The sequence below is a fragment of the Pinus tabuliformis genome, chromosome 9 (genome assembly GCF_031772625.1).
Source record: "Pinus tabuliformis cultivar Carrire ecotype Pingquan chromosome 9, CPIR1, whole genome shotgun sequence".
In the NCBI taxonomy this organism is placed as follows: Eukaryota; Viridiplantae; Streptophyta; class Pinopsida; order Pinales; family Pinaceae; genus Pinus; species Pinus tabuliformis.
This window is the reverse complement of record NC_142307.1, coordinates 556,360,920-556,388,263: the sequence shown is the minus strand read 5'-3', so window position 1 is coordinate 556,388,263 and position 27,344 is coordinate 556,360,920. Positions and strand designations below refer to the sequence as shown.

The window sequence follows — 27,344 nt, the reverse complement described above, 5'->3', positions numbered from 1 at the left end:
GCACCCAACTCAAGGTTTCCAACTGCCTTCTGGTCAACCATTTTTTCAAGGAGCTGGAAATTTACTGCCTAATTATCAACCCTGTGTTCAACTAGGTTATGGTCCTCCATATGCACAACCTTTTATAGGTCCATACTCCGGAATGAATATGGTGTGGGATCCGTCTCAAACTTAACAGACTTTGCAACCTAATGTGCAGTTAATTAATCAACTTGGACAGCCTTTGGTTTCTAGTCCGACCCAGCAACCTATCCAACCTACCATTCAAACCCCTATATCTGGTACAATTTAGTAGCCTGGGCCTAGTTCACCTCGTACTCCGCCTCAAACTGCTGCAACTACTGCAACCTCTGTTCAACCTACAACACCTATTTCTAGAGTATCAACAGCTCTAGTTTCTACTACTCCTACATTAGTGCAAATTCCTCAAGTCTCTATGCCTCAGTCAAGACTTATGGTTCATACTTCGGTCTAGATGCCTGCGGGACAACCTAGTACGATTGCTACAATTGCCACAAGTCAACCACAATTTACGTATCAACCGTACCAGGGGTAATATCAATTCAGTCCTACTATGCAAAACCCAGTTAATCAATATCAACCGTATCCTGGCTATACTTATCAACAGCCTCAACAACCCAGTTTGGTCTAGTTAATCCTGGTTTCCTAGGAGGTTATAACATTCCTAATGCCAATCTGATTCTAGGTTACCTTGGATATCCTCCTCTTGGAACTGGTCTCGCTACTTAAGGTTTTCGCAACCCTAACCGTCAGTTACCATTTATTGCAACTTTGGATTTACCCGATTTGTTGCACCTTATGAATGATCCAATTTACTATCTTCCGTATTGGTTGCCAATGCCTAATAAGTTGCCTAGTGATATCCCGAAATTCGAGGGTAAGTCTGGAGGGGATCCATCAAATCATGTTATGACTTATCACCTCTGGTGTGCATCTAATTACATCATTGATGATTCAATTCATTTGCGTCTTTTTCAACGAACTCTTATTGGTCTTGCCGCCAAATGGTACATTGAGTTACCATGAGCCTCATTTTATAATTTCAATCAGTTAGCCACTGCTTTCTTAACTCATTTCACTACAACAAAACCAGCGATTAGCGTCCCTTTTTACTTCTTTTTTTGCATCTAGAGCCCATTTTTGGTGCTATTTGCATCCATTTATCAAATATGGTGCAAAACTTGACACAAAATTTGCATCAAGTTTTGCACCAAATCTTACACCAAGTTTAGCACCAGGTATTGCAATAGGTTTTGCACCACGTTTTGCACCAAATTTTATGCCAAGTTTTGTGTCATCCTTTACACCAGGTTTTGTTCCAGGTTTTGCATCAAGTTTGGCACCTAATTTTGTTTGACATACTTTTGCATCCTCATTTGCATCCACTTTTTGCACCTACACTTGCATCAACTTTTGCATCGACTTTTGCATCCTTTTTTGCATCCTTTTTTAAATCATTTTTTGCATCCATTTTTTCATCCATTTGTGCATCCCTTTTGCGCCAAGTTTTACATCGTGTTTTGTGTCTAGTTTTGCATAAAATGTTGCATCTACTTTTGTTGCATCCACTTTTCCCTCTTGTTTGGCATCCATATTTACATCCTCTTTTGCATCTATTATTGTACCCACTATTGCATCTAATATTTTTGTGCCACAATTAGCGCCTAGTTTGGCACCTCCTTTTGCACCCACTTTTGATTATAAATTTGCATCCACGTTTGCATCCTCATTTGCATCCAGGTTTTCATCAACTACTACATCTATTTTTGCATCCCTTTTTGTATCCAATTTTGGACCGGGATTTGCATCGGGTTTTGTGTCTCGTTTTGCATCTACTTTTGCATCGACTTCTATTGCATCCACTTTTGCACGCAATTTTGCATCCACTGTTGCACCCATTTTAAATTTCACTTTTTGCATCCCTTTTTACATCTTCATTTGCATCATACTTTGATTCTTTTTTTGCATCTATCATTACATCCACTTTTGTTATGCCACAATTTGCACCATGTTTTGCACTCACTGTTGTATCCACGTTTGCTTCCAATTTTGCATCCATGTTCACATCCTCTTTTGCATCAAATATTGCATCTATTTTTGCATCCACTTTTATGTGAGGTTTATGCATTGGGTTTTGCATCTCGTTTTGTATCTACTTTTGCATCTACTTACATTATATCCATTTTTTGCATCCAATTTTTTTTTGCCTGTTGCATCAATGTTTGCTTCCACTTTTACATCCATTTTTGCATCTTATTTTGCATATTTTTTGTCTATTGTTACATCCACTTTTGTTGCACCATATCTTGCACCTACCATTGCAACCACATTTGCATCCCCTATTGCATCCACTTTTGTTTCATCCATTTTTGCATATACTTTTGTTTCCGTTGTTGCATCCACATTTGTTTCACCACAATTTGTGCCAAGTTTTACACCTACCATTGGACCCATGTTTGCTTCCACTTTTGCCTTCATGTTTGCATCCAAGTTTGCATTGACAACTGCATCTACTTTTGCATCCACTTTTGTGTCAGGTTTTTCATGTTGTTGTGCATCTACTTATGTTGTATCCACTTTTCATCCAATTTTACTTCTATTGTTGCCCCCATTTCTATGTTCGCTTTTGCATCCCTTTTCCAACACTCATCATATTTTATGCATTGATGATATTCCTTATGGCATTGACAATTATGAACAATTGATGACAATGTCAATAATATTGACAATGATGAAAATGAAGATGATGGCGATGACATGAATTGTGATTATGATGATAAAGACGATAGTGGTTACAATGACAATGATGATGATGGCAATGATTATGATGATGACGATGCTAATGACGTTGGCGAATCTTCCCAATTTTAGATGTTGTCATTGTCATAATCATAAGCATTATCTTTGGTGTCATAATCATCATTTTCATCTAGGTCATCATCAAAAACAATAATGGCATGAATGATGATGATGCATGATTACAACAATGTCGATAGAAATTACATTAATGATGATGATGGGGATGATAAAAATGACAATGACGATGATAATGGTGGTGATGATGATCATCATCGATCATCTGTCAAAAATAGAGTTGTTATTTCTCTTACGTATATCAATGTGTCCTAAACAACCCTTTTCTAGCACTGATCACATTTTTTGGGTTGATGATATTTCTTACAACATCTACAATTATGAACAATTGCAAACAATGTCCATAATGATGATGATGATGGCATGGATGGTGATTATGATGATAATGTAATGATGACAATAACAATGACAAGGATGATGGTGATGATGATGACAATGATTATGATAATGAGAATGACCTTACAATCTTATGGATTTGTGAACAATTACTAGTTTCAATACCATCTTCTGGATACGTATTACTATCATACTTTTTAAATTTTCTGTCTCTCTTGAGCTATCTTACTATAATGGTGTTGTCAACACTAGAAAGATATCATGTTGTAATGGTGGTTCTAATGTTAGCACTAGCAAAGTTTAGTAGGGAGGATGCTACTACAAGAGGAATTCCTTCTAAGTGACTATGGCATTCAAAATGAGGCTTTATGGGCTGCTTGTTAACACATGTTCTCATGCTCATATAAAATTAATGTGAAAAGTTGCTTTAATTGGTTCCCATGCATAATTGATATTGATAATGGCCCATGGGGTGGTATAAAATTGTAATGGGAATATCCGTTAGTTAGTTATGATGGGTCAACAACATTGAAACCATCCAAGTGACATTTCACCTTGGAACAATCGTCGCTCGTGCGAAAACACGAAGTTTATGTAAATGAAAGTTGTGATTGTAGTGGAATTAAAACCATCGAGAAATATCAAAGAAGACGCTGCCTACCAGTTTTGAAAGACAACCAAGGCATTGAACAACTATTTGCGTTAGGATGTAGTGATGGAATCGAAGGAAATTTGGCAGCCCTAAGTTGCCATTACTATTGCCAATCACACATTCAATAGTAACCATAAAAGGTAGCCACATATAAACAGAACCTCGAGGTGTTGACAGTCAGAATCTATTGTAATAGCTTTGACGTATATATAGTTTTGTGTTTAGATGAGAATGAAGTGGGCTTCATCCAGGGTTCAGCTCAATCCTCATCCATTCCATGCAGTGGTGTTTAATTCGCCAAGCAAGAGAATATTACGTGAGTGTTCAGAGTTAAATCAACATAAATCAAGGACGTGTGATTGTCAAATTATTGCTCCTCCCTTATGATTTAGCGCTTGATGCGATGGTCATTATCCTTGGGTGATACTTTTATTCCCCATTTTCTATTGAAAAAGTAGCGTTTTTCTGTTCGATTATGATAGGATTGGATGAACACCGGTTTGGGTAGATGTAGACCCATGTTTTTTTGTGGTGATCTTCAAATGTCTTGAGGCTAAGAAAAAAAATCCTTGACCAAGGTCCAGGGTTTTGGGGATGAGTTGGTCTTCTAGTGAAGCCATGGTTTCCCAACTTCAATCCTCTCACTATGTTGTCGATGACTACTCTAGTATGGGTAAGATTCCCAGTTTTCCCATTCACTTTACCCATCTAGATCTCTTAGAAAAAGTGGGCAATTTTATTGGAAGATTCGTCAAAGTAGACAGGGAAAGACTTTTGAAAGGCATTTTCACCTATGTTTGCATATGTGTTTAGGTAGATCCCAATGAAGTTTTGCGAGATAAAATTGAGCTCAAGTGGATGGGAATTGTGTATTCCCAACCCCTAGACTATGAAAATACAACTTATAGATACACGTATAGATACACCAATAAATTTCAACCACAAACTTGTAAATTTCATTTTCCTTCACACCATGCATCTAATTTGTATTCTGTATGAGAATTAACAAAGGAATGATGCTCTTTTTCCTATATTTTGACTCCCGGAGAATACTATGATAAACGTGGATAGACATAGGGTCCTGTATGGTCCATTTACATCCCATGGATGGGAAATCAGAAGTAAATAAAATAACATCCATTACATAGGCACTCATGTAAAATGGGGGAACAATGTTTTCTAGAATAAAAAAACTACAGTTCTTCCTATAATCTAGGATTTGGATACTTAAATTATTAGATAGAACAGTCCCCCAGTCCATAACATAGCTGCATCAATCAAGGGTACCCACTGGTCTGAAAACTTTTGGGTATTGACATAACCAAATAATCTACATATCATAGTGGCAACATAACAATATGGACCGACAAGAGAAGCTATAGAATGCATACCCTTATTTTCTCGCTTGTGCTTGCTGGCATCTCTTCTCCATCCTTTGATGACTTCAGATTGATCCTGATTTTCCTTCATGAATTTCTCAATGAAGTCATTATCATATTTCTTCTGAGCTGCCGAAAACTGGTACATTCGAGTCGAATCTTTGTTGGTGAAAGAGCCGATGATTGTGTTCCTCTTGGTCATAAAGTTTCTGTCAGCGATGTTTAGATGGTCAACAACACATGTGATCATATCCATGTAAGGAAGGATGTTCAGCTGAGCAACAATTCTGTGGAGGAATGAATTGGCCAGATCACTATATGTAGTATCAGAAACCGGGTATGAATCTTCGGCTATGACTACTCTTTCTGTGACTCTCGGCTCTTCATCTTCGAAAAGTTGATATGTGGCCTCCCAGGTAGATGTTCCGGTGTTTGAGGTGCATGTGGTATCGGTAAATAATGCAAGCAATTCTGCAAACTCAGGGGGAAGAGCAACTGATTGTTGTTGAACAACAGGTTTCTTCATGGGTTTGGTCGACCAAGACATTTTTGTTGAATTATGCTTGTTGGGACTGACTTGTCAAGAGAAACACAAGGGTGAGAGTAACTAACATTCAGAGCGAATAACTTAGCAAATAACCGATTACATAATAATCCAAGACTTTTATGAGCGAAATCTCAAGAAACTGTTAGTAATAATGAATGCGTTTATTCTATCAAAAACCATTAATTCTCCACATTTGGCCATTAATATCGCATCCGCCATAGCTCAACTTTTGAAGCCTTGTCACTTTGAAACCTTCGATTGCAATACGTGTTGCAGACTCGACTGCTCCATCATAGCACACCTTAATATAATATCACAGTTGCCATGCCACGCGTTTCATATCACAAGTTTTAAAGACGTGTGTCTGGTCATGGACATTAAAAGTTACAATGGTTATGGTGTAAATAATTAAATTGAATGGATATGGTGTAAATAAAGTCGCAAGTTAGAGGCTTCGGAAGTTTGGTCATGGACAATAAAACAAAAACGCCACTCGCGAGATCCCAATATGCAACGTGGCAGTTTTATGGGGTCGACCTCTTTATTACTATTTACATATATATGCCGGCTTTTATTATATTTATGCTTTAAACCTTTAAAATTTATTTGGAAAAGGTTTTAATCGCCATTTTTCTTAAAAGACTTTTTAGGATGTTCTAATATAATCCTTTCGCATTGAGGCTTTAGAATTAAACCTAAAATTTATCGCTCTTTTTAATTAATTTTTTTTTGATCTTAAAACTAATATTTCCTCTCAATTTTATTTTTTATAATTATATCCTAAATTTTAAAATAATAACCCTTCTCTATTAATTCTTTTATTAATTATATAATAAAATTATTAATTCATACAACACATATTTAACATTTTACTAAAATATTACTTTTACTTACTTCCATATCCCACTACTTCTATGACGTTGCACCGGTTTGTGCAAATGCTAGTTCTATATACGATGTAGGGTTTCAGGGTCGGCGACAATGCTCTTTAACTTTTTAAAACATTTATATCTTAAAATGGGTTGTTATATCGGATGTAGGGTTTCAGGTCCGCAGATATATCCTTCTCCGAGGGGTTTCAGGAGGGCCTCTTACGCCGCGCCCCCTTTGCATTGTGCTATTTTTCTTTCCAGGCGGCGGATTGACTTGATCGGTGCACGGACAAAGGTGCATTTTTGGATAACCGATGCGGCTGGTTCAGATCCTCATATGCAATCAGATAGAGGTGAGTCTAAGCCTTGATTTCTTTTGTCCCTCTCAACCCATATTCTCTTATCACGATGTCTTTTTTGTTTTGTATTTCTGCTTCACATTTTCCAGAAGAGGTGCTGCTTATATTTGCTTTCACAGACTCACAGCAGGCATATTTTTTCAATCTGTGTTTTTTTTGGCGCATTTATTGGCTTACATATCGATTGATATTGATATATTTTCCCTCAATTTTTCTAATCTTTTATTTCATCCGAGTATAAAGAGATACATTCTGTAAATGCTTTAAGCTTCGAGAAATATCAGAACGAAAATATACATTCTTTGCTAAGCCTGAAGAAGGCATTGATATTGATTGAAGGGTCCTGTAACTTGATTCTTGACAGCATATCTAATTTCTATTTGCAAAATTTAAAGCTGTAGTAACTTATAAGAATTCTTTTCACCCTAACTAACATTTTCCATCTTTGGTGGTACTGGATATCACCCTAAATTGGTTTATTATTTTCCAGTTAATTATTTTAGATTCACAGTCAAGTTCAGGAGACCAACTAGAGATCAATCGTTTCCTAAGATGCAAATTCGATTCTCTATTATTTTGTTAGTGGGCCAAGGGTCAAAACTATCACTGTTGTGAGTAGAGATGAATCCCTTCCTGAAATGCAAAGTCGATCCTTTATTATTTTGGTAGTGGGCCAAGGGTCAAAACTATGACGGTTGTGAACATCACATAAAGGGACGAGGCCACTGGAGCGGATTGGTGTGCCAGTGGAAACAAATCACATGTAGCCAATCTACCCTGCATCAAAGAAATTGCAGTACTTAGAGAAATTATTTAGAGTCGCGGCTGAATTAAAGAACTCTGAATCATTATTGGTGGCCGAAGTAGGTCAAAATTTGTAACGTCCAACACTGTATTTTCTAAATGGTCAAAAGTTGCCATAATCAAGGGTCGAGAGCATGTGGATTGAAGGTTGCGTTAGTTAGCCTGAACCAAGTTTCATCTTGCTGTTAGACTGTCAAAAATTCAGAATTCTTCTTTTGAGGCACTTGGATCATCTTCAAAATACTGACTGTCATAAGAATCCCCATTCGAGGATGCAGAAATATGTTCGTGTAAGATATGACAATCCTTGATTTCACTTCATAACCTTGAACCCTCAGCCAACTGAGTCCTTCCTTCCTCAAGGTGTCTGCTTCACCATTTAATTCTTTGTAGACATGTTCAAAGCACTCTGAAATAAAAACGGACAGAACGTTTGATTTCATCTTCTACTACTGCCATTCATCCAATTAATTACTAATTACTAACAACTGATGAATTTAGTAACACTTGTTTAACAGATTCTTCTCCTACAGGAAAGTAGCACAGTCTGAATTTAAAGGCTAATCGAAACTGTAATCTGAATGTCGTTTGAGCCTATAAACGGACACAGTTAGAAAACATGCACAGAACATGTAGATCACTGTCGAGAACCCCTGTTAATGCTATTCCATTATCATTGAATAAAAAGCTGCATCACTAACATATCTCAGTGCAAAATGCACTGCCCCCTTCCAAGTATTAGAACTTGTGTTTTGTGGCAACCTGATGAACTTGCCTAGGCTGCACCATGTACTGAAAGTGTTGACTGCAAAACAAATGTTAGGCCTTGTGTTAACTAAGTACATGAGGAAACCTATCAATTCCCTGTATACAGATGTTCATCAAATCTGAATTAGAATCAGCAAAGTACAATGGATTTACTACCACAGGGGAGTAGCCATGGGTTTGCAGTACATCATTTGAAATCTCATCAGAATTTCAATTGCATACACTCGAGTAGCCATGGGTTTGTAGTCCATCATTTGAAATCTTCTAAGAATTTCAATTACATACTTTTTCTGTCCAAGGAACACTTCACCTGCACTTTGCTACACCCCTAGAGCCAGCAAGTAGTGCTTCAAGTCATGACAAATTCTCTTGCCAATTTTGCCCTGCACCAGTTTGTGGATTCCTTTTAACTTCCTGTGAGTGTAAGATTGTCTACATATGGGACTAAAACAAGCAGATTAGAATGATCTACCAAATTGTAAAAATTAGAATCTGCATCTGTCTCAGTGAAACCCAAATCTGAAAGTTACTCATCGATCTTGGAGTGCCATGCAAATGGTGCCTGTTTCAACTCATAAAGGGCCTACTTCAACTTGTAAACATGGGTCTCAAGCCTATTCACCTAAAAGCCTCTTGGTTGGTTTATTCATATAACTCCTTAATCAACCTATTAAGAAATGTTGTCTTTACATAAATTTGATATAAAATCCAATGGAAGATTGTTGTGAAAGACATAGTAAATCTGATAGAGGTATATTTAGTAATAAGAGCAAAAGTCTCCTCATAGTCAACTCCTTTTTAATGGGAGAACCGTCCAGCCACAAACCGAGCTTTGCAGTTTTATATGCTGCTATCTGGTGCATGCTTAACCATGCATGATTGTTGTAAGAAAAACTAGAGTCAAATACTGACTTCTCCACTAGTCTAGGCACTATCTCCTACCCATCATTCTTTAGGAGGAGATGTATTCCTCCATCATGGCATTTTGCAGTACTTTCTTCCTTACTGCCGTTACTAGAAGGTTTTGTTTCAATAATGAAAGATATCAGTGCAACATAACTAGGGAACTTTTTAGGAGGGTGGCTTATTTGAAGGGAAGTAGTTGGAGCACCAACTTACTCTGTTGCCTCTTTTAATGTCTAGATTAGCCATCTAGGCTTTCTAGCTGAACTTGAAGGTAAAGAGGCACCCCTTGCACTTCCAAAAGCTTGCTGATCTAAGTATGCGTTTCATGATCTTTTTTATTTCTGCAGATCTGTTTTTGGGATACCAAGCTCTTCTGCCTCCATGGTCACTATTGGAGGTTCTTGAGACTTAGAGGACCATGCATTTTCTTCAAACTTGGTATCTCTGCTCACAACTACTTTATGTTGAGATGGAATGTATATTCTATAAGCTTTTGAGGTTTCACTCTAACCTACAAAAATGCCCTTCAAACTAGAAGGTTCCAACTTGGTCCTTTTCCCATATGGAATATGAATGTAGATAGGACAACTGAAAAACTCAAAGATGTGTTACTTGAGGCTTCTGAATTCCTCCAGTCTTATCCTTCAAAATTCTGTGAGGATACCTATTCAAAATATAGACAATGATGAGACATGTTTATACACAGAGACACATGAGCAGAAATAGATCATGAATCAAGGCCCCAAACTACTGAGGGTTGTAGGGAACTATCAACATTTTCTTGATTCTTGATTTCATGCAAAAGGTATCAAACTCCTTTGGTTTTTGTGAATTAAGTCTAGGACTTCCTAGAAGAATCATCAATAAAATATTCATAGTAAATGTTACTTGATAAGGAAGTTGAAGAGATGGGCCCACATACATTTGAGTTGATTAGGTCAGAAACCCCTCTTGACCTATGTTTACTGCCAGGAAAACATCCTTTACATGCTGGCCAAGTGCACAACCTTTGCACACACCTTTCTTCTCAGCCTTGAAGATTGGCAATGCCCACACCATGTTTTTCAAGATTGGCAACATTCACTAGTGCAAGTGACCTAGTCTCTTTTGTCAAAGCTCACACATGTTGTCACTATCATACCCTAAAGTTCTTATAGGATTCCCTTGCAATTTAGGATGAGGACTTGTTGATCTTCAAAGTTAGCCATATATGTAGGATCTATCATCACTGAAATTGGAAAGAGATTTTTAGTTAAGCTAGGTACATACAAAACATCATTAACTTAGTAAGCTTAAGGATATCACTTGATGGATCCCACTCTTGCAACTGGATACGTGGCATCATCACCAAGTTCTACTAAAGGTACTCTTGTTAGAGGTTGTATGTTTGCAGGCTCCACTGTCCACATACCAGTCCACATCAGACATGATGTCAGATGACAGGCATGAGACCATTGAGAAGTGTATCTCGAGATTGGATGAAAGCTCATCCACTTGAGCTGATGCTTTTGTACTCTTAAATTACAAGTTTCTTTCCCTTCCCCTTCTTTTGATGACATTGGAAGCGAAGTGCCCAAACATTTGACACTTGAAGCACTTGATGTGGCTCAAGTCCTTCCTTCCCTGGTTACAAGAACCTGGCTTCTCTTTCTTCCCTTTTTAATACTTCTTAGTTCCTCTTTTCTTGTTGCCCTTCTTCGTCTTACTAATGGGGACAACATTCTGCTCCTTCTAGTTGAAGTCATTCCATAGCCTCTTCAAAATGGGAAGTTTTAACTTTTTTTTGGCCTAGATGTCATAGCCAAAAAGTTTCCAAAAAGAACAGGACCTATTTAATGCAATGAATACTAGCTTTTCACCCTTCACCTCCTCTCAATTGCTGCAAGCTGATCATGGAGATCAATAATCTTCATTAAGTAGGAAACTACAATATCCTTTTACTCATTTGCAGGGATTAAGCTTATTTCTTAGCAATGTCTTCTGTTTGTTGTTCTCACTCTGATAGAGTGACTAGAGCATCAAACATGTACTTTATTGTGGTCTTTTTGGTGATGTGAGGGATCTAATGATCCTTCATAGATTCAAGTATGACTCACTTGACCTTGGCCATCTTCTTTTTATGATTTACTAATTACACAGGTTTGGGAGGCTCTACAACCAGTTTCTCAATGAAGTTAGACAAATCCTACTCCAACAATATCTTTGTGCCCAGAGGCGCTCACCAGCCTAGTATGGAAGAGATGTTGTAATGTCGTGTCTTGATATGTAAACATTTTGACGCAGTGAAATTGCATAAAATGGAAATGAAATAAAATTTAAAAAAAATAAAATAAAAAATAAAATTAATAATTAAAATAAACTTGAGGTAAAATAGTCAATTTATTGTTGGTGGTTTTGACAACCCATGGTTTTGCTAATGGTATTCTTATGTAAGAATAATTTCTCACTCTAGATCCATCTTAACTCCAGATCTATCGAGTGTCGAGAGGGATCAAATCTATTGAGGTGCAAACCTCTTTTAGAGTGAAAAGAAATTTGATCCCGCCAAATGCTTGGAAGATCTGTAGTTAAGATGGATGCAGGCTGGTTACCTGAGACTTCCCTGGGATGAAGTTAAGAGGGACCTTCCAATCTGTCCATGTATTTGAGATTGACTGTAGCCATACTACTGCATTGGAATATCGCCTAAACGAAAGTTAAGACAGATCAGCAGCCTAACAAAGAACCCGACAACTTGAAACTTCACTGTGCTTTTCTCAAGCATGGATCACAGCATCCAATCCCTGGAGCCTCCTGACAGCTCCCTTTCATAGGTAGCAGTCCTACTATCTATTCAAGGATTTTTAGAATGTTTCAACAAACCTTTCTCTGATACCATTATGAATTTTTGTCTAACTCATTGTAAACAGATTCTTCTTCTAGTGGAAACTAACACTGTCTAAATTTAGAGGCTAATCAAAACTGCAATCTGAATCTCACTAAAATCTACAAACACAGTTGGAATACATACATTGGAACACACAGATCAATGTCAAAAACACCTGTTACTGCTATTCCAATACTGCTGAATAAAAATCTGCTAGAAAGGATTTTGTGTAAGAACTGAAACTAACCCTATTACAGATCCATACTCTCACTCTTTCTTATAAGTGACACCTAGGGTTTATAAAAATAGATATATTACTTAGATCTCTGGATCTGTGCTCTATCTAACTGATAAAAAATGAATTCAGAAAGACTGAAAAATAAAACAGAACTGACTCATCTAACTTTAGCACTTTATCTTTAACCTGAAGTATAATGATAAAATTATCTTATTCTTTTTATGGCTGGTCCATACATGCATGTGTGTGCCCTTATTGCTGGAATAGTAAAATTTGTGATGTGCTCCTACTGTCTATTTATTGCTGCATTCTCACCAACAGATCATTATGCTGTTTGGAATTTAATGCTGCATGTATTTGTGTAATGCTGCTGTAATATAAGGTGGCCAGATCTGCCATGTGTGCTCCAACCTAGTAGAAGATGATCTGGGGTACACTATCTAACAACAATGAGCCAACAAACACTGGTATTTTTTTAAATGCCACTGTGGGCTGCTAGCTTTTAGAGTATTGTTAGGGAAATAAGCTCGGTGTAGTTATTTGATCCTCACCTAAATCTGTTTTAAATCTGATACAGTGAGAGTTATTGAGATAGAGAACACGTATGGCTTCCCTTTTTTGGGGGGTACCTTGACTAGCTCCATCAAAGTAATCCCCATTTTCCAGATTTGTCCATAGGAGCACGAATCAACTTTTTCTATGTTGGGGTTGATGAAAAAGCTTTGAAGTTTGAGAAGATTGACTGACCTTGGAAGGCACATTGAAAGAGTTATATACCTGTCTTCAAAGATTTCAACATTTCTATCTTTCTAGATTCCCCATGATACTATTAGAGGAAGGCCTTTGAGGACTGAGTTTTGCTACCACTTTTTAGAGCACTCTTCAGCATAACCTCCTTGTCCACAGTCCTTTATCCTTGTCAAACCATCCAGATTTCCTTTATTAAGGAAAAAATATCAGTAAGTGGTCTATGTTCTTTTCAACTCTTTTACACATGATACATTTGCTTGGACTTGATCCATTTCTTCTCTTAAGAACTTCCTATGTGGGTGCTCTATTTAAGATTGCCAACTGCATGTAAATAATGAACTTTTGAAAGGTTCTTATCCAGATGCGCTTCCACCATGAGAGTGTGCATTCTGGTCTGTCCAGGGTACACGATTCTTATCCTAACTTTGGAGTGTAAATCCCCAAGGCTGGATTTTAGACCAGACATGTTCATCATCAGAGTCAGAGTCTTTTATATAGGCATGGCACACTTTTGATTTGTTTATAAATCCTTTTGATTGAATATTTTCTTGGCCTTTGAGTCGTCTCTCTGTTCAGCGCTATTCCAATCCTGCTGGCAAATGGAGGAGTTTCCTGGTCCAGCTGCCTGGTCTAGATTGAAGAGAGTTTATCACTGCTTCTGGCAGCTTGTACTCAGCTCCACTGCTTATCCATGGGTCTATACTGATCTTCGCCTTAGCCTCATTGCAAACCTTCCATGCCAGCAATCTGCCTATTAAAGGGAATGTTATAGTCAGTACTTTCAATAATATGGATGCATTGTTGATTGACTTGTTTGGGTTTCCAATCCAGTCTTCTGCTGAATTGGGCTCAATATATCTCTGAATGTGAATCTGATTCTAGAGGTCCTCTTTTGATATTAGTCTCCACATACACTTGGCTTTTAGGGCTTTCCCGAAGGAATGATATTCGATATGTAATGCATGTGGGCTTTTTTGTATACCTTTGTTTTCTTAGCAAAATATAGTCTTATATTATAAAAAACAGATCAAGTACTGTAATTGCTTTCTCTTTGCATCCATGCTAGAAGAGCCAACATATCAGATTGGGCATCATATTTGGAATGTCTCATGTCATTCTAAGGACAAAATCCACAACAGTGATAAGATTCAATGTTTGCTTTTATTTTTATTGTGCTCTTTCCAGCTTTGTGGCTGGAATGTGTTGTAGGTCCAATTGAATCTGTATTGAGTTCAACCTGATTGTACAATGTATTTTTCTAACTTTCTACAAACATGTTGTTTATATCTAGTATAAGCAGATGGGGGATAGACTCATGGAGTACTAGGCTTGTGCAGTTACATCCTGTAATTAATCTATTAAGATTGGTTCTGGTCTCCTTAAGTCCATATCCAGATGGGTCATGAGGGGAATGCAGAAGTTGATTTTGTATTCTTATCGGCACTGGGTCATAGATCCCACGATCCTTCATTTAATGTCTAGTTTTTGTCAATAATTAGGTTCTGTTCTTTAGATACTCCAATCTTTAGTTTTAACTTTTAATGTTTAGTGTTCTTTTATGGTGATTATTTTTTAGTATTTAGATCCTGTAATGATCCTTCTACTATGATTGGTTCTTTTTAAATTCTTTTCTAAATCCTTTTCTAAATCGTTGATGTCAAAGGAACACAATTTCGTTATCGAGTCAGGCAAGTCTTTGTTCATTGGAATTAAAAACATTTTACGGAAATGAGAGTGCTACCAGGAAAAAATTTAGATAATACAGTTCTGTAGTTTGATGCTACAACAAATTTTGTTTGTGTTGTCACTGCCTTGTTTGGTTATTGGTATCAATTCTACTTTGGTATTGCATTTAGATACTTCAAGCTACATCATTTCCACATAAGATTGATAGGAATTCGACTATGTAGTGATTATAAAAAACAGTGTTGTTTATCTATCCTATTTTAGTACTACCACACGACTTGCAATTGTGCTAAACATAATAATTAACTAATTTTTTTTCTAGTAACTGTTGTAATATAGAAATTAAAAAAAATTATAAAACAACCATAAAAAAAAATTAAAATTAAAAAGAACAACACATAACAAATATCAAAACCTAAACTAATTTGCAATCTCTAACTCACTCATTCGAGTTACCAAGCTTATGTCTACTCAGCTTGTTGCGCAACACTATTTGACTTACCAGTTAACTATTGCACCTCCTCCTCCATGGCACTCCTAAAATGCTCATTGGCCATTTTTAATCGTCAGTTTTAACTTTGGAGTCTTGACTTTAGATATGGATGACCTTAGACTGATTCTTTGACTTTCACTCTTTACTTTTTTTGAGTTTGAGTTATATCAATTTACTATTCCAATCTTCAGGCTTAAGTATCTACTATAGTCTATTTTGGTTAGTACTAATTAGATTCTAGAATCACGAATTTAAATTTTAAATCAATTTAGAATCTAGAATCTAGAATGATGAATGATGAATTTAATTTTTAAATCAATTTAGATTCTAGAATGTTGAATAATGAATGATGAATATGGATCAATCTAGTTCATTATTGAATCTCATGGTGTATGAATGAATGATGTATGTATCAGTATGAATGATGAGTATGGATCAGTGTATTTCATTATTTAATTCAATCATGTACGGATCAATGTATTTATGCTTTCATTATTGAAAATATATATATATATCTATTAAAAAAATTATATACCCCTATATCCCCCTGCCCCCTAATTTTACCTAAAATTTGAGGGTACTCTCACACGCCCCCCCTGTGCATCACCCCAGACATGCATCTCCCTATCCCGGAGTCTTGGTGGAACATTAGTTTTAACTTGCCAACATAGAAGGGTTGAAAATATAGTATGACTTCATATTGAAATATGACCATGCCCTTCAAATTTGATGCCAGGTTGAAGAAGTATTTTAGGAAAAGTATTTTGAAGTGTGTTCTAGTGTTTGCCTTCTAGAAAATGTTAATATTTTTTCAAGCTTTCTTTTCAGTTCTTATAACTGATTTGTTTGTTTTACTTTAGTGGTTTATTTATAATAGTTAAAAAGGCTTACGAGATTTAATGGAAACCTTTTATACCCACACCAGATATGCCAAAAAGACCTTAGACGTGTGAATGCCAATTTTGATGCACCATTCATATTGTGCAGTTGTGATGTTTTTTGTTAACGATTGTGCTGAATAGCTTTGTGTCGAATGATGCAGGTACCTTCAAGACAATTTATACCACATACGGGAATCACATGAGATGGATCTAGATTTGAAGATAGAATTTTTCAAACATGTTAACTAATGCATTCAACTGTCCAATGTTCTTAGGTAGCGGTCTTGTAAGATTTCTTCTGACAATATCTGGTAACAAGAGTATTATTGTAATCATTAAAATGTTATAAATAAGATATATGAAATAAAAATTCAGGTATTGAATTTTTCATTAAACATTATTTAGAATGTATTAATACTTATAAGTATCTTAGACATGTATTTGTGTGAAAATAAATTGAATTGGTTTATGTTTAAGGACAAGGCATCCAAGGCGAGGTTAACCAAGACAAAAGTCACTCATCGTAGTGGCCAGAAAGGTTTAAAAGCACTAATAACAACCTTTGTAAGTATATTAAACATGTGATATTTTTTTAATAAATTTTGTACTAGAAGAAAGTCATTGTTATCTAATTTCTCCCTATTTACTGATTGATAGGAACTAAAATATGGAAGACCTCCAAATCATTTGGAAAAGGAGGTGCTGCAGCAAAAGAGATGGGTTGAATTTGTTGTTTGGATGGACTCTATGGTATGTAATCTTAGTTGGATTTCTAATATACTTTTAAACCATATTTTCATTTTATTTTTTAGTACTATTAGATATTATATCTTACCTCATTTTATGGTTAACATTGTATAACAAAAACATGCGTTGTGTTATGTAATTAATACTAACATGTAATATTGATTTTTTTTGTCAGAATGCTATAGGTAATGATTGCCAAGACGATGATCCAAATTATGTTCAACATATATCAGGAGATGATGAGGATGAGGATGAGGGTGATGGTGGTGAAGGAGGAGATGATGATGATAGTTGCGGTGTTGGTGATGATGTGGATCAGAGTAATGAGGATGGTCAAGATGATCATGAGGATGATCTTGGTGGTGGTAGCTAGGCATGCACATGCATTGTTTTTTATGAAGAAATTATTGTGTAGAATGACATTGTTATGTTTAGATGGGTGTTGTGAATTTACCCTATATCAATGAGACATTTTGATTTTGTAATCATACAATGAGTTTGATTTATGTATGTTGTTAATTTATCGTAGAATAACGATATTCATGAAATATTTTGATTTGTTAATCATATTTGAATTTTACTTGTTTTGATTAAAAATAATACTGATTTTATTAGTATTATGTTGCTATTTTATACATGTTTTGAAAATTGTTAATGACACATTGTTATTTTTTTGGATGGATGTTGTCAATTTCTCTTAAATTTCTTTACAAATGATTTTGAATTGTGATATCTGCTTTAATGATATTTAGAAACTATCATATATTTCACTATGAATCTATAAAGGGGGTCATATATGTAAAGAAAAATATACTCTATATAAGAAGTCAAATGCGGATGTAACCATGGATGCAAAATTGAAAGTAAAATTGGTTGTTAAACTAGGAATTAATACAAAATGCAAATAATTGACATACAAAGTGTTTTAAATTAGAAGTGAAAAATTGTGCAATAGTTGACACAAAGAAGGGAACAAAACATGACATACAAAAGGATATCAAATTGGGCAAAAACAAGGACACATAAATGGGCACCAAATTAGATGCAAAAAAAAGACAACAACTAGATGTAAAATAAGATGCAAAGTTGAGCATTAAAAAGAAGCAAAAAACGTTACAAATTAACATGCCAAATGATGATGCAAATAATGGTGTAAATTTGGGATGCAAACTTGGGTGCAAAAAAGGAAAAAAAAAAAGATGTAAGAAAAGACATAAAACAAGATGCAAAATGGGGCTGAAAAAAGGTGAAACCAAGGATGCCATATTGGATGTAAAAAATGATTCCCAATCACATGCAAATTTAGGCTCGAACTCAAACACAAAATTATATGCAAATGTGGACACAAAATGAGGCAAAAAATGATGCAAATTTGGATGGTGAAAACGATGTAAAACTAGACACCAAAAAAATGCAAAATTGGATGAAAAAGTCGGTGTAAATAATGGTGCAACATTGGACACAAGTAGACACAAAAAAATGGTGCAAAAAGGGGCATAAAATAGCTTAAAATTGGATGCAAAACTTGGTGCAAAAACAAATACAAAAGTAGACGTAAAAAATGGCTCTAAATTGAATGTACCATTAGACACAAAATAAGATGCAAAGGTGGACACAACACATGACTCAACATAAGATGCAAATATAAATGCAAATTTGGATGCTCAAAATGATGTAACATTAGATGCAAGAGATGGTGTTAAAAATGATGCAAACTTGGATGAAACAAATGACGCAAAATATGGTGCAAAATGAGATGGGAAAAGTGGAGACAAATCAAACGTAAATGTGGATGTAAAAAATGGTCCAAAAAAAGATGCAAAAATGGGCGCAAAAATGGATTCAAAATTTGGTGCTAAATCAAATTCAACACATGGTGCAAAGATAGGCACCAAAGCTGGTGCAAAAATAGAAGCAAAAACTAGTGTAAGACTAGATACAAAACCTAGCGTAAGACTAGATGCAAAAACTGACACAAAATGGATGCATAAAAAGACGTTAAATTGGATTCAAAATACAGTGTAAACTTTATGCAAATGATGGTGCAAAAATGGAAGCAAAGAATGACACAAAATAGGAAGCAAAAGAGAATGAAAAATAGATGCAAAAAATGACACAAAACTAGAAGCAAAACTTGTCATAAAATAAGATGCAAATCTTGGTTTAAAATTTGACGCAAAAAATGATGCATAGTTTGGTGTAAAAAATGATGCAAAATCTAGCGTGAAAAAGGATGCAAAATCAGGTGCAAAAAAGGACGCTTTAAAAATTGTACAATAGAGCCAGATTTAGCGCCAGGTTGCTCATCACAATTACAAAAAAAATGCACTAAAATCTGGCGCTAAATCTGGCGCAAATCGCTGGTTTTGTTGTAGTGTTTTCAGTTGCCTGTTAGATATGACAATGACACGGAACTGTTAACTTCACTAAAGCAATCAACGTCCACATATATTTCTGATCATATTCATGAATGGCGACATAGAAGGCGGTTAGTGAAAGTTTTCATTTGAGATCAAATTTTAGTAGAATGGTTCATTAAATCATTATTACCTAAAATCACTGAAAATGTAGCTAAGGGAGGAGTTGTTACTGAAGAGAAGTCATTGCTCAAGCTCAGTACCTTGACCTCGTTTATACACAGTCAGGTACTTTACATGAAAAAATCCTTGATCTTCCAAAACACGATCAAATAACTGCAGCTCCTTCAGGGTCTCATGCCGATGATGGTATGATTGGTATAGTTAGCACTAAAAGTAAGAAGAAATCTTCAAATAATTCTTCTCCTATAATAACTTTACCTGATTCCCCGACAGAAGAATCTTTTCCTGAAATTTCTGCAGACATTCATGTCGTAGAATCATCAATGACCAAATCAAAATCCGGTAGCAAATAGAAGGGGAAGAAGAAAAATAAACAAATTTCAAAAAATAAAACAGATAAAAATGAATCTACTAATGAAAAATGAAAACCTCGATATCCTTGTTTCATTTGCGAGGAGGATCATTTTACCAAAGACTGCCCACATCGAGCAGAGGTTTTGAAAATCGTTAAAGTTTCTCAAATTCTTGCTGTCTTGAAGGATCCTTTTCTTACTCAAGATAGTAAGATGATTGGTTCTTCCTCGAATACCTCAGACGAACCCATTATGATGATGTCTCATGTCAGGATTGCGACGCTATTTCAAGATTATGGTAGTAAAAATTCTGTTGGTGGTAAAGAAGCAGAATCTTCTAATTCAAACACATCAACTACACCTCCTAGTTTCGGTCCACTACATATTGAGAAACCCAACCCTGACTTAGTAATCAAACCGCCTGCTAAAGGTATACTTCGGAAGTCAGCTTTCAATCCACATGTGAGAGCTGCTTAGAATTATAACATTATTGAAGACCTAGCTATTTCCCCTTCAGTAATGTCGGCTTTGGAAGTGCTGCAATCGTGCCCAGCACAACATAAATTACTATTGTCTGCTATAGGAGCTATCGATATTCAAGATTTGAACCTAATAATCTTTGATTTAGAGAATAGTACATCCTACCTCCCTCATCAATGGCTTTCCATATTCTAGTGTTAGTAAAAAATAGACCTTGTTTTAGGACTGTGATTGATGAAGGAGCTTCTACGTGTATTATGTCAATCCAGTGTTGGAAATCACTTGGTTCTCCCACACTCAATCAGTCTCCGACAATTATAAAGGCTTTTGATGGTTTAGGGTTCCATCCTTTTGGTATTTTGCAAGATTTACCTATAGGGGTTGAAGGCAAAACCGTAAATCTAGATGTGGAAGTGGTCGATGCCCCTCTAGATTACAACCTTCTCCTGGGTCGCAGTTGGTCTTATGCTATGAATGTTGTTGCTTCATCGGTCTTTTGGCTTATCAAGTTTCCTCATAATGGAAAGATCATTACGATAGACCATCTGACTTATTTCTCATCCAATCCAGCCTCTACAGATAGTATTCAGCACATTAGTAAAACGACTATCCCTTACAAGGATGTTGGTGTAGGTTTGATCAAAGATTTTGGTTTACTAGGAACTTTTTCCTTCCCTCCTCCTAACGTATCACCTTATATTGCAACTATTCATTTGATTTCATCAAATACTTTTACTTTTGATGATCCTTGGATTGTACCTTCCGATTCTGAGGTGGATTCATTTGGTGGCACGATGCCTCTGAGTCCCTTTGAAATTGCATATCAGGTCGTATAGTCGTTTTTCGATGCCTATTCAACCGAAACTGTTCCAATGAATGTCATCCATGGAGAGTCACTTTCAATATCAAACTCAACTTCATCAACACTTTCTGATCCTGTTCATTCTGATGAGCAGATTCGTAAACTATTGTGTGTTGATGATTTACCATGGGAAGATTTGCATCACCGGTCTTCATTTTTACCTGAGCTTGATCATTTTGAAAATGATTTCTCTTCTATTTTTACGACTGACTATGTCAAGGAACCGCAAAATCCATTGCAACATTCTGATTCTGAGTTAAATTTGGAAAATATTTCTCGAATGGTTCCTATTGACATTTCAGTTAAACCTGGAATTATTGAAAACATTCATATAGGTTCTTGTTGTACGGACGATGAAATCCAAACTTACAAAGCCCTATTTCAAGAATTCCGTGAAGTGTTTGCCTGCTCATATGAAGAAATGTCAGGAATTGATCCATCAATTTTTGTCCATGAAATTAAAATGTACCTAGATGCTAAACCTGTCCGACAATGCTTACGTTAGATACATTCGTGAAAAGCTGCTGCTATCAAAGCCGAAATTGAGAAATTACTTCATGTAGGTTTCATTTATCCAATTCCTTTAACCGATTGGGTATCGAATATTGTTCCTATCAACAAAAAACAAGGAACGATAAGATTATGTATCGACTATAGGGATATTAATCAAGCTTGTACTAAAGACAATTATCCAACACCCTATGTCGATCAAATTATTGATGATTGTGTGTTAGGTCCCTATAATACTAGTGATTACCCCATTACTATTATAGTTGTATCCCTTATTAATATTGCTGTGCCCCTATTGTCCCCATATTGTTTTTACTGTGCCCCATAGAATCCCTCTATTTTTATTTTTGTGGCTTTATATTATTATTATTAGGTCGACTGGGTTATATTGTGACTCCTTAGACTCCTATATATAGAAATGAGGTTTTGTCATTTGAATCATCCAAGAATTGTTCATTTATGTAATGTAAAGGAGGTTTCCCCCTCGAAGAGGCTGAATTCTAAGGCGTTGATCTATCCATTCTATCGTTTTTTGAGATGGCTTCATAACATTTGGCATCAGAGCTTTACATTCTAAGGTTTCGCTGCTCCAAATAGGTGATCGTGGAATTTTCGCTATAACTTTTTTTCTACGATGTTTTAGAAGACAAAAAAAAACCATTTGAGAAGAGATCGCACTGAACCTTGGGTCTGAATTTCAGAGCTTTTTGTGCTATATTTGCGGAGATATGATCTGAGGAATTTGGTCTTTTTGCAGACTCTTGAATTACATTCCAAACAAGTGACCTGGGGAAAATCATCATAACTTTCTCTTTGAGCATCATATTGAAATTTTGTAAGAAGGTACAGAAAGAGGACAGACTGTAGTTTCTTGTATATATTTTTTAGAGAAAAAGGTCAAAAAATAGACTCGTGTAACATCGTACAAGTTCGCTCTACTGAACTAGTCTATAATCAAGTCACTGTTGGAGATTTGGCATAACTCTTCCTTGGAGAATCCAATTTGGATCAGACTGGTGGCATTGGAAAGAGGACATAGAGGACTACTGCAGATTACAATTTTAGAACTGGATGATCCAAAATTATAGAGATACATCAGAGGCAATATCGAGCCCCTACAAAGTGAAAAAAGGTGTGTAGATTTTTTTAAATTTTTCTTAAGCTTGGTTTGAAAAGTTATTTTGAAGAATTCAAAGGGCATAGTAGAGCATTATTATCGGTAACTGATGCCCTGAGGAAAGAAAATGAAAACACCTAGTAAGCAACCTGAAAGCCCTAGCATGACTCATGAAGAAGAGGAAGAAATGCTACATGATATATCAAAATTACAAGACCAAGTGCAACAAATGTCACTCTCACAAAAGCTAACAGAAGCTAAGATAAATGGTGTGGAATCTAAGATAAATGGCGTGGAATCTAAGATAAAGGGTGTGGAAGCTAAGATGAATGGCATGGAAGCTAATATCGATGATTTGAAGATAGATTTGAAGACAGGCATGGAAGATTTGAAGACAGATTTGAAAAAGTTTCTACAAGAAATGCTTACTAATGGTGAAAGGGTAGTAAAGGAAACTCATGATGAGAATAAAAGAAATGTTAATCATGATTTCATAGACTATAATGTTGGAATGAAGACCCACCATATTCCAAAAATCAATATGAGGAAGTTTGATGGCAAGGATCCCACAACATGAATATTACAAATGGAGCAATTTTTCGATCTCAATAATGTGCAAAACACACAAAAGGTACGTATTGCAACTTTATATTTGGAACCAAATCAGTTTGTATGGTATCAATGGATTTGATTTCATAAACAAATTATCACTTGGGCAATTTTTACGGAAGAATTGACAGTACATTATGAGGATACAAAAAGCAACACTTTTTTAGCCAATTGATAAGTCTCAAACAAAAGGGTTCAATAATGGAGCACATTGAGGAGTTCCAAAAATTGAACAAAAGGGTAAAAAATATTCCAGAGGAGCATAGGATTGATGTGTTCATAGGGCCTTTAAAGGATAATATCCAACATGATGTTCACCTTTGGGAACCTGATTCATTACATAAGGCATTTAGGTTAGCAAGAAAAATGGAAAGAAAAATTATGGCAACCATGAAGCATACCATTCACAACTATAAAGATGGAAGTGTTGTTGCCCCTAGTCTTCCACAACCTATAAGGTTGACACCACAACACTTGTAAGAAAAAAGAGCAAAAGGGATTTGTTACAGTTGTGATAGCAAATACACTAAAGGTCATAAGTGTGCAGAGAAGAAATTATTCTACATCAATTGTGAAGAGGAAGAATAAAAGGAGCAAGAAAGGTCAAAAGAAGATGATATACTCCAAGAAAAAAGCCTAGATAAAGAAGAAATGAATCTGACCATATCTTGTAATGCGTTGGCTAGAATTACCACTCCTCAAACCATCAATATAGAAGGACAAATCAAGAAGAAAAAGGTAATAGTGTTGATTGATTCAGGAAGTACCTACAATTTTATTCATTGTAAGATAGCAAAAGAATTGAATTGCTTCCTGTATCCAACACCAGAGTGTCAAGTGATCGTTGAAAATGGATGAACGATAAATTGCTCTAGAAATTGCTATAATATCAAGCTATCCATGGGAGAATATGTATTGAATAGCCCAATGCTTTCCACTCCAATGGGAGGTGCTGATGTTGTACTAGGAGTCCAATGGCTACAATCCTTGGGTACAATAGCTTTTAATTTTCAAGAACTTTTCATGAAATTTTCTGTGGAAGGAAAGGAAGTTGAATTAAGGGGTATTGCAGGAAAACCAGGAAAGATAATCAACTCTAACAGTATGAAAAAGCTTCTAAAAAAGGAACAAAGAGGTGTAATTGCACAATTATGTTCACTAGATGTTTCCACATTGGAATCATCTATTTCTCCAGATCTCCAAAAAGTCTTGGAAAATCATTCCAAGGTATTTGAGATTCTCAAAGGCCTCCCACCTATTCATGATCATGATCATGCTATTCATCTGATTCCAGGAAGTGTTTCTCCAAACATCAGGCTGTACAAATATCCTTATGCCCAAAAGAGTGAAATTGAATGTATGGTTGAAGAAATGCTAGAGGCGGGTATAATTCAACCTAGTCAAAGTTCTTTCTCTGCTCCAGTAGTATTGGTGCACAAGAAGGATGGATCATGGCACATGTGTCCGAATTATAGGGAGCTCAACAAGCTCACTATTAAATATAAGTTTCCCATTTCTATCATTGATGAATTACTGGATGAATTGCATGGATTAATTTACTTCACTAAGTTGGATCTTTGTTCAGGATATCATCAAATCAGAATGAAGACCGAAGGCATTCCGAAAACAACATTTAGAACTCATGAGGGTCATTATGAATTTTTGGTCATGCCTTTTGGCCTTACCAATGCACCTTCTACATTTCAAGGTTTGATGAATTCCATCTTTAAACCCACCCTTAGAAAATTTGTGTTAGTATTTTTTGATGATATACTAATCTACAACAAGTCTTGGAAGGATCATGTTGAACATGTTGACAGGGTGCTACAATTATTGGAGGAGAAACAATTATATGCAAAAAGATCCAAATGCTTCTTTGGAGTACAAGAGGTGGAATATCTCAGTCATACTGTATCTCATGGAGTTAAGGTAGACCCTAGCAAAATTAAAGCCATTAAGGAATGGAAAATCCCCACATCCATAAAGCATCAGCGAGGATTTCTCAGGTTGATAGGGTATTATCAGAAGTTTGTTAAGAATTATGGGAGAATAGTAGCACCTCTAACAACATTATTGAAGAAAGATGCATTTTCATGCACTCCAGAAGCAACAAAGGCCTTCGAACATATTAAAGAGGCAATGTGCCAAGCAATGGTCTTAGCTACACCTGACTTCACAAAAACCTTTATTGTGGAATGTGATGCTTCAGGAAATGGAATTGGTGTTTTTTTAATGCAAGATGAAAGACCATTGCTTTTGAAAGTTGTCCAATCAAGGGAAAGTTTTTACACAAAGCTATTTATGAGAAGGAAATGTTGGCAATACTCCATGCACTTAAGAAATGGCGACCCTACCTAATGGGAAGACACTTCAAAGTAAAAACACATCATGATAGCCTTAAACACTTTTTAGAACAAATATTATCCTCTGAAGAGCAACAAAAGTGGGTCACAAAGATGTTGGGTTATGACTTTGAAATCATCTACAAAAAAGGGAAGCAAAATGTGGTGGCAAATGCACTCTCAAGAAAGAATGAGGATGTGGAAGCATTGTTGTGCACCATTTCTATTATCCAACCCGATTGGATAAACGAAGCAAGGGAGGAATGGAAGAATGATGAAGAAGTGTGGGAACTTATTCAAAAGTTACAACAAGATTCCAATACATCTGATACATTTAGCTGGAAAAATGATTCATTATGGTACAAAGATCGATTATACCTCTGTAAGAATTCCCAACTAAAACAAAAGATTCTTATGGAATTGCACACTTCTCCCTTAGGAGGGCACTTGGGATTTTTAAAAACTTACCACGGGGTTAAGAAGGAATTTTTTTGGGATGGCCTTAAATCAGATATTCAAAATTTTGTGGCGGAATGTTTGGTTTGCCAAAAAAATAAAGTTGAAACAATTAAGACACTGGGTCTATTACAACCTTTATCCATTCCAAGCCAACATCGGGAGGAGGTTTCAATGGATTTTATCACAGGTTTACCCAAGTCTGAGGGAAAGAGTGTCATCATGCTGGTAGTTGATAGACTTACCAAGTATGCACACTTTTTTGCATTATCACATCCATTTAAAGCCAGTACAATTTCTACTACATTTATGGAAACAATTCAAAAGCTACATGGAAACCCAAAGATTATTGTAAGTGACAGAGATCCCATTTTCACTGGAAATTTTTGGACGGAATTATTTTCTTGTCTTGGCACTCAGTTAGCTCATAGCTCATCTTATCATCCTCAATCTGATGGGAAAACTGATATAGTAAACAAATGTTTGGAAGGATATATTCATTGCTTTGTATCTGATAAACAGACACAATGGTTCAAATGGTTGCCTCTGGCTGAATGGTGGTATAACACTTCCTTCCATACAACAACAAAAATGACCCCATTTATGGCACTTTATGGATATCAGCCACCATCCATCACATCATATTTAAGAAAAAATTCTAAGGTTCAAGCAGTGGAACATCACATCGAACATCAACAACAAGTCCTCCAACTCTTAAAGGATAACCTTGTGTTGGCACAAAATAGAATGAAACAACAGGCATATCAACATCGCAAGGAAAGAAGTTTTGATGTAGGTGATTGGGTATTCCTACGGCTAAAACCATATAAGCAAAGGTCCCTCAAGCAAGCTAAGAAGGATAATAAATTATCACCAAAGTATTATGGTCCGTACAA

At 35.9% G+C, this 27,344-nt stretch overlaps 1 protein-coding gene across 1 annotated transcript; it reads left to right on the top strand.

Annotated features, from left to right (window-relative positions):
• The first annotated feature begins 6,866 nt into the window (after positions 1-6,866).
• On the top strand, positions 6,867-17,717 carry LOC149149725 (uncharacterized). Its single transcript, XM_089441324.1, has 5 exons — positions 6,867-7,034; positions 16,594-16,718; positions 16,910-16,996; positions 17,090-17,182; positions 17,355-17,717. Exons 2-5 carry the CDS (start codon positions 16,671-16,673, stop codon positions 17,550-17,552), a joined length of 426 nt encoding a protein of 141 aa, XP_089297450.1. The 5' UTR covers positions 6,867-7,034; positions 16,594-16,670; the 3' UTR covers positions 17,553-17,717.
• The last annotated feature ends 9,627 nt before the right edge of the window (positions 17,718-27,344 follow it).